Source organism: Hesperophylax consimilis, chromosome 30, assembly GCF_061612785.1.
Source record: "Hesperophylax consimilis isolate HC1 chromosome 30, BYU_Hcon_1.0, whole genome shotgun sequence".
Lineage (NCBI taxonomy): Eukaryota > Metazoa > Arthropoda > Insecta > Trichoptera > Limnephilidae > Hesperophylax > Hesperophylax consimilis.
The window spans coordinates 3,695,005-3,712,453 of NC_142865.1; the positions used below are offsets into that span (position 1 = coordinate 3,695,005).

The following is a 17,449-nucleotide window of genomic DNA, read 5'->3' on the forward strand; positions in this document are numbered from 1 at the left end:
TAGTAATGCAAAATCATGTGTTTTTGGTTTGAAAATTCTGTCGCCTAGAAATGTTTCAGATTCTTTAATTAAATACTGCGAGTAGAATACATCTTGGCCTTTGAAATAATCGAGTGTTTTTTTACATAAGTCTTTTTATAAGCCCAGAAAAAAAATGTATAAGGCCTATGAAAACTGCTTTAAAGTTCAAAATCTCCTACGTACGAACCCATTTTCGGTTATGGTTTTATTGTATGATGTGGCAAATTAAGTTATTTATAAAATAATCGGAAAAAAATTAAATATTTATGCCTGAACATCCACAAAATAAAATAAAAGGCACTTTTTGGCCATGTTTTTTTCTTGCATAAATCAAAACAGGCGGATGGTGTTAAGCGGGAATTTAAACCTTATCGCCATCTACGTAAGGGTTGTTATTGAGAGCGGCTCAATTTAAAATATTACACGACGTAGTGCATCGCCTTAACTATGATAATTTTATTCGCTATTTATTAAAATTTTATCAGTAAATTCGCGTATTATTATTCGCGTGTTACCAATTTGGGAGGGCTGGTTAGGGTACCGCTGCCCCGGGAACCAATTATTGAATAACCAACACTTCTGGTAGGTCACCCCAAGTGTTACGATACGTTTGGAGATTTATCTGGGGTGCCCGGGTTCATCGGGTGAGGTGTGTTCAGGATGCGGCTGTCCACCAGATGCGTGGCGTGCCAGATCGGGAGCGACTAGTTTGGAGAGACCTTTCGACCTCCAACTGCTCTCTCGGGCCATCGCATTGCGCCGCAGTGAGAGTGATATATTCATATATCCGTCACTCCTGCACACACTGATCCCCAGATTCCTACCCAACCCTCATACCTTTTACCTTCCCAAAACTTCCTTTCCTTTCTTTACTTGAAAAGACATGTTCTTCCTGTGTGGGATTGATATTAAAAGAAAGTCCTGTTAATTCATTCGCAAGGCCTGCAATCCTCTTTTTAACCGGAATTACCAATAATGTGAAGAGAATACTTAAGGCGAAGCTTAATGCCAAATCACTATTTTGATTAATCTTTATAACGAATTGGTGTACATTATGAATAGCAAAAAATATGCTTGAAATAAATTGAAGGTTTTCCTATCGCTTCGCTTGAGTAGAATACAAATAAAAAATAAATTACTCAATAAAAAATATAAATGAAAACTACAATTTTTTTTTTTTTCAATAGAAATGTATGAACGCATAAAGGAAACTACTTTTGAAAAATACAGTATTATAGCAAAGATTATCTGTGACAGTTTCACTTGATTAACTTTTTTGCTTTCATATAAAATTATTTACAATTAAATAAAAACCAGTTTTGTGCTTCAAATAGGACGTTTCTAGACTCCGTTTGTCAAGAGATTTGAATGCCTATTACCTACAATATAAGGTACACCAAGAATATACACATTTTTGGCTCGTAGCTTCCTCTTAATAAATTAGCTTTTCAGGAGTCCGGAATCTTGGAGTAATCTAAAGAAACTTTTTGTTTCTACATTATGTCTGATTGATATATTGGAAGGCAATGGGGATGAGGGGTGGGAGTACATGGCTGTTCAGATCTAGTCACATAACTCGGCTGAATCCATTTCAAGCAACGTTTCGATCCTGAATGGCGGTCTTTCAGCAGGGCGATACTGAGAGTATCCACCACTCTGAACGTTGTTAGTTGTTGCTTGGAGTTCGGGGGGAACATTCTGCTATGGTAATTTTTGCGATTTATGCGTGGTCGTTAATGCCCATGAGCAGTGCGCACAACACATGCGCGTGGCGGCCCTTTGATGATATGCGCAGAACGGCGATTTCTTGCTTTTCGTGTTGAGACGTCACTAGCGGCTACGGTTGTGTCAAAAATAAAACTTTTAGAGAACGTGTTTTTTATGATTTATTAATCTTTTGTTGTTGTAAAAAAATATATAAAATTTTTGCTAAATTTTCGTACCTACTCCACTTAATTTATATTACTCACAAATGACTCAATTACTATAATTAAAACGCAAACGGAACGTACAAAAAAATATATAGACAGACGAAATGCCAAACGGTTGAATTGTGAATTCGCTGCGCTCAGTCTATTATGATCTGAAAATGAGTCAAAGACTAACTAACTAACCAACCATCACGCCGTTTCCCCGCAGGGGTAGGCAGAGAGGACGGACCGCCAAACAACTCGGTCACACCACACACTTCTTGCCTCATTCACATACATACATCGTCTCATACATACTCTTCTATTATTCTGACTCTTGATATGGCCCGACTCAAGTATCTGATTCACTTGGTCGTGCCATGTCTTCCTCGGACGTCCCCGACTTCTGCTAACATTCACATTTGCATCGCATATTCTCCTTGCACTCCTTTCTTCGCTCATTCGCTCTACATGCCCAAACCATCTAAGCGTCCCTTTCTTAATCTTACTCATTACGCTTACATCAGCCTTGCACTCTTTATGGATCTCCACATTTCAAAATCAAAGACAAAGTAAAAAATATTAAAAAAATAATAGATCAAAATTAGCAAAATGTGCCAAATGCCAAATCACTATTTTAATTAATCTTTATAACGAATTGGTGTATTATGAATCCCAAAAAAATATTCTTTAGATAAATTGAAAGTTTTCCTGTCGTTTCGCTTGAGTAGAATACAAATACAAAAATTAAATTACTCAATAAAAAATATAAATGCAAACTACTAAAAAATATATTTTTCAATAGACATGTATGAACGCATAACAGAAACAACTTTTGAAAAATACAGTGTTATAGCTAAGATTATCTGTGACAGTTTCACTAGATTAACTTTTTTACTTTCTTATAAAATTATGTACAAAATAAATAAAAACCAGTTTTTGGCTTGCAATCGAACGTTTCTAGACTCCGTTTGTCAAGCGATTTTAATGCCTATTACCTACGATATAAGGTATACCAAGAATATACACATTTTTGGCTTGGAGCTTCCTTTTAAGCCCCCGCATACCCAAGTTCTACCGATTTATCTATACATTTGTTATGCCGAAACGTTAATTATATGAAATTCCCTCGATAGAAAAAAAATCGCAAGGTATGCTCACATATTTTTTTATCTTATTAAATATGTTATAGGTATAAAAAAATCACAGTGTATCTTTAAATGTCGAGATTTTTGCTAAACTAGTCGTGTTTTATTAAATGTTTTCACAATTTTCGCTTGATTATTATCGGTTTTTTTAAATATTAGCGCGCCTCGTCGAAATTCGTATTTACTCTCCCTTTCAAAGCATTTTCTTCTTCTTTTTGAACGCTTACGACGGAGCCTTAAGGCGATGCACTACGTCGTGTAATATGTTGAATCGAGCAGCTATCAATAACACACCTTACGTTATTGGCGATAAGGCTTAAATTCCCGCTTAACACCATCCACCTGTTTTGATTTATGCAAGAAAAAAACATGGCCAATAAGTGCCTTTTATTTTATCTTGTGGATGTTCAGGCACAAATATTTAAATGTTTTTCGATCAATTTATAAATAACTTAATTTGAAACATTATACAATAAAACCTTAACCGAAAATGGGTTCGAAAGTAGGAGATTTTGAACTTTAAAGCAGTTTTCATAGGCCTTTATACATTATTTTTTCTGAGCTTATAAAAAGACTTATACAAAAAATACTCGATTATTTCAAAGGCCAAGATGTATTCTACTCGCAGTATTTAATTAAAGCATCTGAAACATTTCTAGGCGATCAAATTTTCAAACCAAAAACACATGATTTTGCATTACTACGTAGTGCATCGCCTTAATACATAGTTTGATCGTGATTCTACATTCTTTACTGTTTTATTATCGAGGCGCACAGTGGACAAACAGAGCAACAAAATGGCCAAAAATTATTATTATTGTATTTCTTGGTGCACAAAGACATCATAGGACCCTTTGATCGCAGCTTAAATGCTCTTAAACGTGCAGTGTTATTTTTGTTATTTTTCTCGGAAGCAGCGAGTTGTTTTAAGTTGCATTTAATGTGCTTGAATTATGATTGGTGATGTCGCCATTATTTCTCCGCATGGGTAAGCAGATGTTATATTGCGAATGTAAAATTATAATATGATTTTGACCTGTCTAAGTATTATACTATTTATACATTTTCGGCGTCGCCCGGGCTTAAGGCGAAGCTTAATGGTAAATCAATATTTTCGATAATCTTTATAACGAATTGGTTTACATTATGAATACCAAAAAATATGCTTTAGATAGATTACTGCAACGGCATTTATGCCAGCCTTCCAAAATATCAAATTGACAAACTTCAATCAGTGTTTAAAGCAGCAGCACGGCTCATAACCGGGGTTTCTAAATATTCGCACATTTCAGTACACCTTCGTAACCTTCACTGGCTCAAGTGCCCTGAAAGAATCCAGTACAAACTGTGCTCGATGGTGTTTAAATCCATCAATGAAATGGCCCCACCCTACATCTCTGAAATATGCGTCCCGGAAAACACTGGTCTGAGGCAGTCAACTCTTAGATCAGCAACATCATCAGCTGTAGGCAGACTGATGGAACCTAAGCGCAAGCCAAATACTAAGTTTGGTGATCGCGCTTTCGAACATTCGCTTTTTAATTGATACTTGGGAACTCTGTCAATCCATTCGTTGAAGGCCTGCAGTCCCGTTTATAACAGGAAAACTAATAATTGGACCAGATCTCTAAATACATGGTTTTCCAATAAGAGGTGTTATTTTGATATTCAATCGTAAAAGATCAATGGTTTCGTTGCTTGTGTGGCACGTAGCGCCGTCTTGTTGAAAGTAAACGTTGTCCAGATCAACACCATCCAATTCCGGCCATAAAAAATCATTAATCATCTCTCGATAGCGCAATCCATTCACCGTAACTGTTGCTCCAGCCTCATTTACGAAAAAGTAAGGTCCAATGACTCCACCGGACCATAAACCGCACCAAACAGTCACACGTTGAGGATAGAGAGGCTTTTCAACAATAACTCTTGGGTTTTTCGAGCCCCAGATGCGACAATTTTGCTTGTTGACGAAGCCACCGAGGTGGAAATGGGCCTCATCACTCAAGATGATTTGCATTTGATTCACTCAAGGGAATTTTAATAATTTCAATGCGTTGTTGAAGCGTGTATCGTTCCGTTTTTATTAATGGCGTAGTTTATACTTGTCAAATGTCAAAAAATGACAGCTTCAAAAGTAACATCTACCGAAATAGCGGGCTATTCAAAATAACACCTCAAATTGGAAAACCCTGTAGTATAAAAAAAAGTTTTCCGCGTCTGTCTGTTTGTGGGCTTAGTTCTTCTAAACTACGCAACGGATTTTGACAGGATTTTCACTAACATTAGTGAATTTCTTCCGGAAGGATAATATATGTAATACATGCAAATCTTATTAAAATAAAGTAGAGAAAAGTCGAGTAACGCCGGGTACCCATCATCTAGTTTTTGATAGATTAACATTATTTCATATAGTTTTCTCCGTGCAGAATTAAGATCATTGTTAAATGCACATGTTTTGGGAATGTTACGTTTCGCTGTTTTCATATAGAATACCTAGTCTTCAAAGTATATCGTGGTAAAGTAGAGGCATTTTTATATCTAAAATTAAATTTATGCTTATGCAATTTCTCAATTATTTCAAGAAAACCTTAGCTGAAATTAATCGACCCTAAAATCCCTCATAATTATAAATAAATTTGCAATATTTATATAGATATTCTACATTTATATAGATATTTTTTAATTGTAACAACAATATTACTTTGTTCATTAAATTTAATAAAATTATCTGATCGCAGAATTATTTCCGATTTAACCTGTTTGTATAAAATCATTAATTCAATGTTTGATACCCCTGATTTATTATATGTAATCTCTTTTCATACTCCAAGCAGGTCGGTTACAAGACAGTACCTACCATATTATTGTAGCAATTCTATATCAACGTCCCAATATCACACTCCTATGTGACGGATTCAACAGCTAGGAAACAAATACTCCAATGTTGTTGATATATTTAGTACATCAATTTCAATATATAAGCATACCTTATTGAAGTTTTTTTCCTCAAATAGTGGAATATTTTAATAAAGGTATTTAATTTGTTTTGTTACCTACGACTACCGTTTGAGAAAATATTCCGTACGAGACACTATTTTGACATACCGAGTTCTCGCATACTTCGCGTTTGTTATTGTTATTACGTAGTGTAGGGCACTGCCAACATAACAATTAAAAAACACAATCGGATAGTTTTTAAAATTTATATGGCAAAACGTTTTTTTTATATCATAGACAATGAAAAACATTTTTTTTAAATGATGTGTTAATTTATTTATACAAAAAAATATTGTAAATAAAAAATTATTTATTAAAATTAACGTATTAAGGAAAGATTTTTTGGTAAAGGTTACGAATTCCGCTTCACGGTAAATATGGAATGATTACTTTGAATTAATACTTGAATTTAGTTATATTATTAAATTATTACTAAAAGTTACTATAAATGTTGGGGAACCTTTAATAACGCCTGCTCGCGTCCCCTTTAGAGTTATATCCCAGTTTTCAAGTAGTTTGTGGGCTACGCTAGGTTTGTATATACTGGTTTGTGATTTAATTCTAATACCTATTTTCCATGTTATTTCCTGTTACAAAAAAATGCCCATTTAATAACGCCTGCTCGCGTCCCCTTTAGAGTTGTATCCCAGTTTTCAAGTAGTTTGTGGGCTACGCTAGGTTTGTATAGACTGGTTTGTGATTTAATTCTACCTAATCCAACCTAACCTAACCTAACCTATCCTATAATAATCCAACCTAAACTATCCTATAATAACTCAACCTAACCTAACCTAACCTATCCTAATCTAACATATATATTAATCCAACCTAACCTATCCTAATCTAACATATATATTAATCCAACCTAACCTAACCTATCCTAATCTAACCTATAATAATCCAACCTAACCTAACCTAATCTATCCTAATCTAACATATAATAATCCAACATAACCTAATCTAACCTGTAATAACCTATAATAACCCAACCTTACCTAAAATGAAAACGTTTTATTTTAAAAAAATCGTAGTAAACCTTTAAATATTAAGAAACCAAATTCATCTGATGTTTGGTATCAAAGTTGATCGCCTAACAATTAACGGGTGCGTGTCTAGCAATCTCGAAAAATTGTCTATTATGCCGATTATGCCTTTCATGTTTCCTACACTGCCACTACACAAACAAACGCGAAGTATGCGAGAACTCGGTGTGTCAAAATAGTGTCTCGTACGGAATATTTTCTCAAACGGTAGTCGTAGGTAAATAATTACCAAACATATTTTGGATTTTTTATGTTTTGTGCCTGCATGCTGTGTAGATCAAGTTCAGTGATATTTTGACTTTATAGTTATTTTTCTGCAATTGTTTTAAATAGTCGCCTGCACTATTTTCATGTATAAAATCGTTAATATTTTTTTATATATATGTATGTAAAAGCCTTAATAGGCGTGAAATAAATAAATATCAGGACTGAGTCATTTAGATTCCCTCTTATACCTAGATGGCATGCAGTTGGCAATGTTGTCTCAGAAATAGTAGATGTATTCAACTGCACGGAATATAGTTAAAAGAAGGCTATAATAACACACCTCAATCACAATAATCAATGTTAGGCATGATTATATTAAATGTCATTGGAACATTGTCGATGCGCTGCTGTATCTTCGGTATCCATTCGGTATATGATTCTGCAGGCTTTCAGCGGAGGTTAACAGAACAAATTAAATATGGGACTATCAGTTGCTATTTTTATATCTCCAATAAGATGTTTTCATCTCCATTTGTCTCTTTCTCTAATTGTATTTTCTTATGGATATAATATATATTTTTTTTATTTTAGTTTATTCAGGAAACATACAGTTTTACAAAAAAAATAATTGAACATAAAATATAGAACATGATTTAACCAGTTAAGTTCCATTTATAATATTTATAAAAGCTAGAAATTAATTAAAAGTAATAAAGTACATAGTGTGCGTGAAAAATGATTAAAAAGAGAATACTAAACATTACAGAAGTAATATTTTTAACTTAGGTACATAGTAAGGTTAATTTGATTTTAAACGATTTAAGGGTACAGTAGAAAATGTCAATATCGCTTAAGGCGATGCACTACGATGTGTAATATTTTAAATCGAGCCGCAAACAATAACACCCCTTACGTAGATGGCGGTAAGGTTTAAATTCCCGCCACCATCCGCCTGTTTCGATTTATGCAAGAAAAAAACATGGCCAAAAAGTGCCTTTTATTTTATTTTGTGGATGTTCAGGCATAAATATTTAATTTTTTTCCGATCATTTTATAATTAATTTAATTTGCCACATTATACAATAAAATCATAACCGAAAATGGGTTCGTAAGTAGGAGATTTTGAACTTTTAAGCAGTTTTCATAGGCCTTTTCACTATTTTTTTCTGGGCTTATTAAAAGATTTATCTAAAAAATACTTGATTATTTCAAAGGCCAAGATGTATTCTACTCGCAGTATTTAATTAAAGCATCTGAAACATTTCTAGGCGACCAAATTTTCAAACCAAAAACACATGATTTTGAATTACTATGTATAGCACCTTAAGGCATTATAAGATTTTGCAGATACGCCCGAGCAAGAAGTTTTGTGCGTATTTCGATTTGAAATGTTGTATATAAAATAAGGTATTTGATCTGGTATTGCGTTCAGGACAATGAAATGCAATCCTTTCTAACAGGATACGTGTCTGTACGTAATTATAATTAGTCAATGTAATAGCCATGAAGAAGCTTGAGATAAGCGAAACCTGGTTGGCTGTCAGTTATTAATTCAATAAAAAAGAGGTGTACTACAATGTGAGTTTTTTAATTTGATAAAAAAAATATAGTTTGTTGAAATCAATCTCCAAAAGTTCTTCACCTATTGCTTTGAAATTTTGACACAACGTTGCATTCGAATACGCGTGTGTTTTATATACCTATATTATGTAGATGTCAACTGTGAAAAATGGTAACATGTTTTTTTTTAATAGCGCCATCTGTTGGACGTAAAATCGAATTGTTTATCTATCTGCACAGACAGACTGAGCCACAGCAACGGGTGGCCGGGTATAGCTAGACTTTTACATAAAAATTTTGAAAATAAATAATCGCTTTCATATTTTTAATTAGTTTTGTGAATCCGTAAATGTTCGTTTTTATTGTATCCTGTAAAGTTTTCTTTTTGTGTGTGACTTGAAGGGTTTTAAAAAACCAGTTGATTATTTAAAGAATAATAAATTTCGTTCGATAGCACCATTCCTCTTGTCATAATATGCTGTTCTAGAGCATCTATTCTGCTATGTGGTATCTTGAATAAATAATATAATATTTCTAAGCCATCAAAATTTCAAAACAAAAACACTTAATTTTCATTATTTCGCATTCCATCGCCTTCATTTGTAGGGACTCCATCAAACGGTTTGATAGTGACTTGGAACGCCGAAACAGCTGTCACTTTAAAAAAATAACTGGAGGGTTTTATTTGATTTTTATGCGCCCTCTTCAAAAAGAATTTTGTTTTAAAAGTTTGTCAAGTTGCGAATTTGAATCTTTTTGTCCTTCGATTCGATGCATTGTTCCGGTGGTACCCGCCGCACAGTGGGCTGAAAATAGACATAGAGACTTGAATTTTCAAGGGTATTTTGTTTGGCTAGAAATGGATTCGGCTGATCATTACTATGCTATAAAATTCCGTACGAAGCAATTGTGTGTACAAATGAAGGAGTTATCAAAATGAGGCTATCTCTGGAATCATAAGGTTGACCATTATATCCTTACACACAGATATACTACTATTTATTTGTATTTTTTTGACATACTTCGTATTGTGGCGCAACATGCGATTTTTTTTTAAATCCTCCAAGTTGAAAAAAAAACTTTTTTATGTTGATGATTCATTTTAATGTATGTAGAGTATGCTTTGTCTAGTTTACAATATTTTATTTACACTGCAAGCCTACTCATATTCAATTTTTTCTTAAAAAAATGATAACTCCTTCATTTGTACACGCAATTGCTTCGTACGAAATTTTATAGCATGATCAGCAGAATCCATTTCTAGCCAAAAAAAAATACCCTTGAAAATTCAAGTCTCTTATGTCTATGAAAGGCGATTTTCAGCCCACTGTGCGCTATGCGACCTGCGACACGCGACATCTGGTTTGTGGACATTTGTTCAACTTTTAAAATCGCCGTTCCACTGTGCATTGTTTGACTTTGAACTCGATCATCCAAAATGGGCACGTTTTCCAATGCTTCATTTTTTCATTGCTTTTATGCGATTTTGCACAATAGTCCCGACTGCCAGTGAAATGTTGGCATCACATGATGTAGTCTGCTACAACAAAGTTTCAGGATATTTTCAAATGTATCCGAGGACAGAACATTTGGAATTTTTGATAAGTAAGTTGAAATTTGCGACCGGCCATTCGCTGTTACTGTAGCACTGCCATTCGATTCGTGAATTGTACTGCTTGTGACGTCACGGGACACAATTGCATACGTTTTACCTGATTGCATTTTGAAAGCTAATAACTTCTTCATTTTTGGAGTTATCGGAAAACTAATTTTAATGTAGTTATTAACTCATAACTTATTAAAGTTTTATCAAAATAAGAACAAATAAATCCGCAAAAAACAAAGTTTTTTTTTTTACTTAATTTTCTATTTTCAATAATAGATGTATTTAAAAATGTTTTTATTTTCGTTTGAGGATTGAACCTTCTTATCCAGTCAACCGCGCTAACTAACTAACTAACTAACCATCACGCCGTTCCGCCGCAGGGGTAGGCAGAGAGGACGGACCGCCAAACAACTCGGTCTTGGCACACACTTCTTGCCTCATTCACATTCATACATACTCTTATATTATTCTGACTCTTGACATGGCCCGACTCTAGTATCAGATTCACTTGATCGTGCCATGTCTTCCTCGGGCGTCCCCGACTTCTGCTACCATTCGCATCATATATCCTCCTTACACTCCTTTCTTCGCTCATTCGCTCTACATGCCCAAACCATCTAAGTCTCCCTTTCTTAATCTTACTTATTACGCTTACATTAGCCTTAACGCGCTAACAACTAAGCCAAATCTCGTTTGGGTAAAACCGACATTTATTTCGTATATTAACTGATGTAATGTCAACCAATTTCAGAGAATAGCGAATATGTCAGCGTTCGTGTGCGTGATTGCCACCAAAACTTGACCTGTCATCGACAACGAGTATATCTGTCGAGTTTCAGCTCGATCGAATGTCGGAGAGTGGGTTAATTTCCACTTACAAGATTTGCAATCATTCACGAAAACAAAATCGAAATCCAAATACAGGGTTTTCCAATAAGAGGTGTTATTTTGAATAGCCCGCTATTTCGGTAGATGTTCTTTTGAAGCTGTCATTTTTTGACATTTGACAAGTAGAAACTACGCCATTGATAAAAATGGAACGATACACGCTTCAACAACGCATTGAAATTATTAAAATTCACTTGAGTGAATCAAATGCAAATCATCTTGAGTGATGAGGCCCATTTCCACCTCGGTGGCTTCGTCAACAAGCAAAATTGTCGCATCTGGGGCTCGGAAAACCCAAGAGTTATTGTTGAAAAGCCTCTCTATCCTCAACGTGTGACTGTTTGGTGCTTTTTGGTGTTTATTTTGTTTGTTTTCACAATTTATTCATAAAATGGTATATTTGCGGTACGTTCCAGAATGGTAGATACCTTCAGTATCGCCCCGGTGAAAGACCACCATTCAGAATCGAAATGTGTCTTGAAATGACTTTAGCCATGTTTGGTGACCTGATTTGAATAGCCCCACCTTCATTTTCCTCTTACCCCACTACCTTTAGCCTCACACGTACCCCAATAATTGAAGACGTAATAGTCTCACTGGATCCAGAACGTTGGGAGCATTTGGGACTTTTGTGCGTTGATTGTTTTTTGTTCTATGTACGTCATGAATACTTGTGGATTATTTCGAATTCCTTATTTTCTCCCCACGCGTAGTTTGTTTGTCTTATTGTTTCGGCTGCGCGCTAATCCTTGCATGGATATCGTGGTAGAGCTTGCACATCAATGCATGGAATAGTGTATAAGTTGCATAGCATAGCATGGCATGCATAGCATAGTAAATGGTCCCATTGTTTTATCGGAGTTCGGCTGGAAAGGATTTTTTGTTCCGACCCCTGCCTATATTGGCTTTTTATTTTCAGTCTATTGCAGTGGTTTTAAATAGTTGTTTCGCGATATTTATGACTCGTGAAAAGCTCATATTTGATACAGCAACGTTTTGGGCACAATTTCAATGTCTCATATATGATACTACGCGTATTTGGGGCACAATTTTAATGTCTCATATATGATACAACGCGTATTTGGGACACAATTTCAATGTCCCATATATGATACAACACGTATTTGGGACACAATTTCAATGTTTCAATATGAAACAACGCGTATTTGGGGCACAATTTGAATGTCTCATATATGATACAACGCGTATTTGTGGCATAATTTCAATGTCTCATATATGATACAATGCATATTTGGGGCTCAATTTCAATGTGTCATATATGATACAACGCGTATTTGGGGCACAAATTTAATGTCTCATGTATGATACAAGGCCTATTTGGTTCACAATTTCAATTTCTCATATATGATACAACGCGTATTTGGGGCATAATTTCAATGTCTCATATATGATACAACGCGTATTTGGGGCACAAATTCAATGTCTCGTATGTGAAACAACGCGTATTTGGGGCACAAATTCAATGTCTCGTATGTGAAACAACGGGTATTTGGGGCACAGATGGGATAGAATTGAATTATTTGGCGGGTCGGAAATACGACATAGCTCAGTTTTTCAGGCAACCTGACCGGACATCAGAAGATACGAGTTCAATTCCCGTTGGCGGCATTTATTTTTACGGAGATATTTTCAATATTTCAGGCGACATTTGTAATTATCTCCTTGTACGTACGAATGGCCTTAATATAAAAATATGATACAGTTACACATATTATTAACGGTCGCGTAAATCGGGTTTGTGAACACATATTTGACCTTGCCCTTTTCCTTCTTTTCCAGGGTTACGCTCCCCATCAGTTGTGCTGGAATCTCCCGAGAACGACACCAACATAACAAAGGGGGAAGACGTTATACTAATTTGCGAAGCTGACAGAGGGGCTGGTGAATTCCAGTACCACTGGTACAGGTAAGAGACGAAACCCTTGAATATTATTATACTAGCTGACATGTACCTGGCGTTACTGGGGGTTATCCTTAGGAGATAGACATATACCATCTAGGACTTTTCTGTAGACCCTTTTAATATATACAATTTCGTATTACATTATTTTGATGTATCTCATTAGGTTTAGCCAGCGTTGGCAATGTAAGCGCAAGAAAATATTTTTTTACGACTTGATTACAAAACATCGAATTTTCTCTATTTTCTATAATTATAATATGCATGTCTTATATATATAAACCTTCCTGAAGAAATTCTCTAAATGCTAGTGAAAACCCTATCAAAATCCGTTGCGTAGTTTAGAAGAACTAAGCGCACAAACAGACAAACGCGGATAGCGACTTTATTTTATACTATTTAAAGATACGTATTATAAGTCTTACTAACAAATGGTATAAATTTGACACGACTGATAAACAAAGGGTAAATGGTTGTTTACCGGCTGTGTAAAATTTAAAACGAGTTTTATTAGTAAGGGAGTATGTATTTAAAAAAATATTTGTTTATTATTTTATTTCTTAGTAAAAGTGTAAGTATGTAAAAATATACGTATATCTATAATTTTATTTTATTATATTTCGGCGGCCATCTTGAAATTTTAGCGTTTTTATCCGATTTGGTTAAAATTAGTATAGGAGGGGTTAGAAGGGGGATAAACTCGAATATAAAGTCGATATTCAAAATTTTGGCGGCCATCTTGGAATTCTAGCGTTCTCATCCGATTTTGTTCAAAATTAGTACAGGAGGGGTTAGAAGGGGGATGAACTCGAATATAAAGTCTATATTCAAAATTTCGGCGGCCATCTTGAAATTATAAAATTCTCAATCGATTTCATTCAAAATTAGTATAGGGGAGGTTAAGATGGGGATGAACTTGAATCTAAAGTCAATATTCAAAATATCGGCGGCCATCTTGAAATAATGAACTTCTCATCCGATTTGGTTCTGAATTAGTATAGGAGAGGTTAAGATGGGGATGAACTCGAATCTAAAGTCAATATTCAAAATTTCGGCTGCCATCTTGAAATAATGAACTTCTCATCCGATTTGGTTCTGAATTAGTATAGGGGAGGTTAAGATGAGGATGAACTCGAATCTAAAGTCAATATTCAAAATTTCGGCGGCCATCTTGAAATAATGAACTTCTCATCCAATTTGGTTCAAAATTAGTATATGAAGATATTAGGAGAGGAATTAATAGGACAGTTTATTGTCATTTCACCGGTAATTTAGTATTAGTGGTCATGTTCTTAAAATTATTCCTACAGTGTGCCTTACCCAATACAAATCTAATAATATAACACTAAGTGCACAGTTTATACGAAGCAATGACAAAACGAAGAATAACAGTACTATTAAAGCACAGGACAAAACAAGAAAGTTAAAACTAAAACATAATAGAAAATAGGAGGCAGTTTGTGCTCAGAAATGAGAATATTCTGAGTAGACATTTAAAAAAGGTACAATAAAGAGGCAACCGAAACCAAACAATTACGTGAAGTTTGAGAATATGGCTTATTATAAAACATTGAAAAGATTTGAACGGTCTGTGGCGGAGTTGATATAGCATTTTGGTCCCACCCAGGCGTAGTGTGATCAATTCCTCGGCTAGCTAAGTCCTCCATCACAACACAAGCAACATTTTCCACTCACTGTGGTGGTAGTAGGAGATTTTCAAATATTGTCAATTTATTTGTAACCCGGGAATGTTTGTCTTTCTTTTAAAAAAAAAATTTATTTATGAATGGTAAGATTTTTTAAATAGAATACCCACCAGTGTTGCGATTTTTTATTTACTTTGTTGTAAATATCGGCTTCGCTACCGAGACGTCCGATGAGCGCAGCGTTTCCCTGGAAATGGATTTAAAATCGTCTTCTGTTAAGCCTACCGATCCGATATTGTTGAGTTATCGATTTGATCGTGCTAGAATCCCTGGACAGATAAACTGCAGTGGTAAATGGCTAATGGCTAAATAACCACGCTACATGGCCATTAAAGTATATAACAACCTTCCACGTAGCATCAAACAAATAACCGACATACTTAAATTTAAATCATCACTAAAAACATTTCTTTTAAACAAATTTCACTACACCTTAAATGAAAACCTTACATAATTTAAATACCTCTGTTTTTTATTATTTATTTACATACATTTGTTAACATGTAATTGTTGGGTTATGTAATATAATGTGTATTTGTTGGGTTAGCTGGAAGAAATAGAATGTAACCTATAAGATATACCCTTTGTACTCTGTATTTTTGTGCAGTAAATATTTTTTTGAATTTGAATTAATTAATTTATTATTTATTTCTTTCTCAGGAATGCAGAGCGTCTTAATTCCAAAAACCACAGAATTGACATAAAGAAAAAGAGACTTCATATAAAGCAGGTTTCAGCCAAAGACAATGGAGTTTATAGGTAAGTAATTTTTTTGACATTTTTAAAAAATAATTTTTTATAATTGAAAACAATATTAGCGATTCTTAAACGAAAATTTGAAAAAGAAAAATATACGGTCGCATCTAGGCCTTGAACCCAGATCCTTCGCCCTGCCATTGGGCTGCTCTACCAACTGAGGTAATCCGAGCATATTTCCTTCGGTCATATTTTTAACTGTATCATACTTACGAATAAGAACTACCGGCATTATCTTCATTTCCTCACCGCACATTTTTATTGGCATCTTTATGTATGATCGCAAGATTCATCTCAAACTAAATGCAATGTAGATAGTGTCTTGGATAAACATATTATTTTTTTAATTTTAATGTGCGACATCTATTGACTTTTCTGCAAGTCTAGGATGTTTTCGGCAAGACGAGACAGATAAGATCCTATCTAGATTGCATTTATCTTATAGTTAAGGCGAAGCTTAATACTAAATCACTATTTGGATTAATCTTTATAACGAATTGGTGTACATTATGAATACCAAAAAATATTCTTTAGATAAATTGAAAGTTTTCCTATCGCTTCGCTTGAGTAGAATACAAATACAAAAATTAAATTACTCAATAAAAAATATAAATACAAACTACTAAAAAATATTTTTTTTCAATAGAAATGTATGAACGCGTAAAGGAAACAACTTAAAAAAAATACAGTATGTATTATAGCTTAGATTATCTGTCACAGTTTCACTTGATTAACTTTTTTGCTTTCCTGTAAAATTATTTACTAAATAAATAAAAACCAGTTTTGTGCTTGAAATCGATCGTTTCTAGACTCCGTTTGTTAAGCGATTTTAATGCCTATTACCTACAAAATAAGGTATACCAAGAATATACACATTTTCGGCTTGTAGCTTCCTCTTAAATATGACTGAAGGAGATAGGGTCTCATTAGCTCAGTTGGTAGAGCGGCGCCCCGGCAAGTCAAGGGTCCTGGGTTCAAGTTCTACATGCGACCATATCCTTTCTGATTTTTATGTTTGAAATTTTCGTTTAAGAATCTCTATTATTATTTTTAATAATTAAATATTTCAATGTGTTCATTAAGTTATTCCAAAAATATTTTTATTTTATTGATTAAAAAAAATTGTAATTTCAATACCATGAAAGTATTTTGCTGTCAATTTTCGAATGTTTATTAATTGAGTGGACAAAAGCAATGCGACTTGTACTGTTCAACTGAAAATGCCTAAAAAACCTATTTTAATTTTATTACCACATTATATTGAACTTACATAGACGATGCTACAATTTATTATTAATATCTTTTTACAGATGCAGTATTCATTTGGACGGAGAAATGAAGGATTGTGAAAAACCCTTTGTTCTAAGTATTACAGGTAATGAAAAAAAGATTTAATAATATTCTAAATTGAAGAGTTCCAAATGTGGATAGTCCAAATCATCTAAGCGTCCCTTTCTTAATCTTGTTCACCCAGCTTTTTTTTTCTCCATATAAGTGTCAACTTTATTTGTAGCATGTTCAAACATGGTTTTACCACACATGTGCCTCAGGGATCTCATTTCTACAGCATTCAGTCTACTTTCATTCTTCCTCTGCCAGTCCCATGCCTTACTGATATACATCAGTGTAGGTACCAGCACTCCATTGTGGACTGCTAGCTTCGCTTCTTTAGACAATTTTTTGTTA

At 34.3% G+C, this 17,449-nt stretch overlaps 1 protein-coding gene across 1 annotated transcript in view; it reads left to right on the plus strand.

The window, feature by feature from the left end:
* The window catches only part of LOC149409530 (tyrosine-protein kinase-like otk), a 112,552-nt gene that overhangs the window by 65,135 nt on the left and 29,968 nt on the right, over positions 1–17,449 (plus strand). The window contains exons 4-6 of the mRNA XM_089649524.1: positions 13,181–13,307; positions 15,668–15,766; positions 17,074–17,138. Coding sequence (XP_089505650.1) covers positions 13,181–13,307; positions 15,668–15,766; positions 17,074–17,138 — 291 coding nt within the window. The remainder of the gene's footprint in view (positions 1–13,180; positions 13,308–15,667; positions 15,767–17,073; positions 17,139–17,449) is intronic.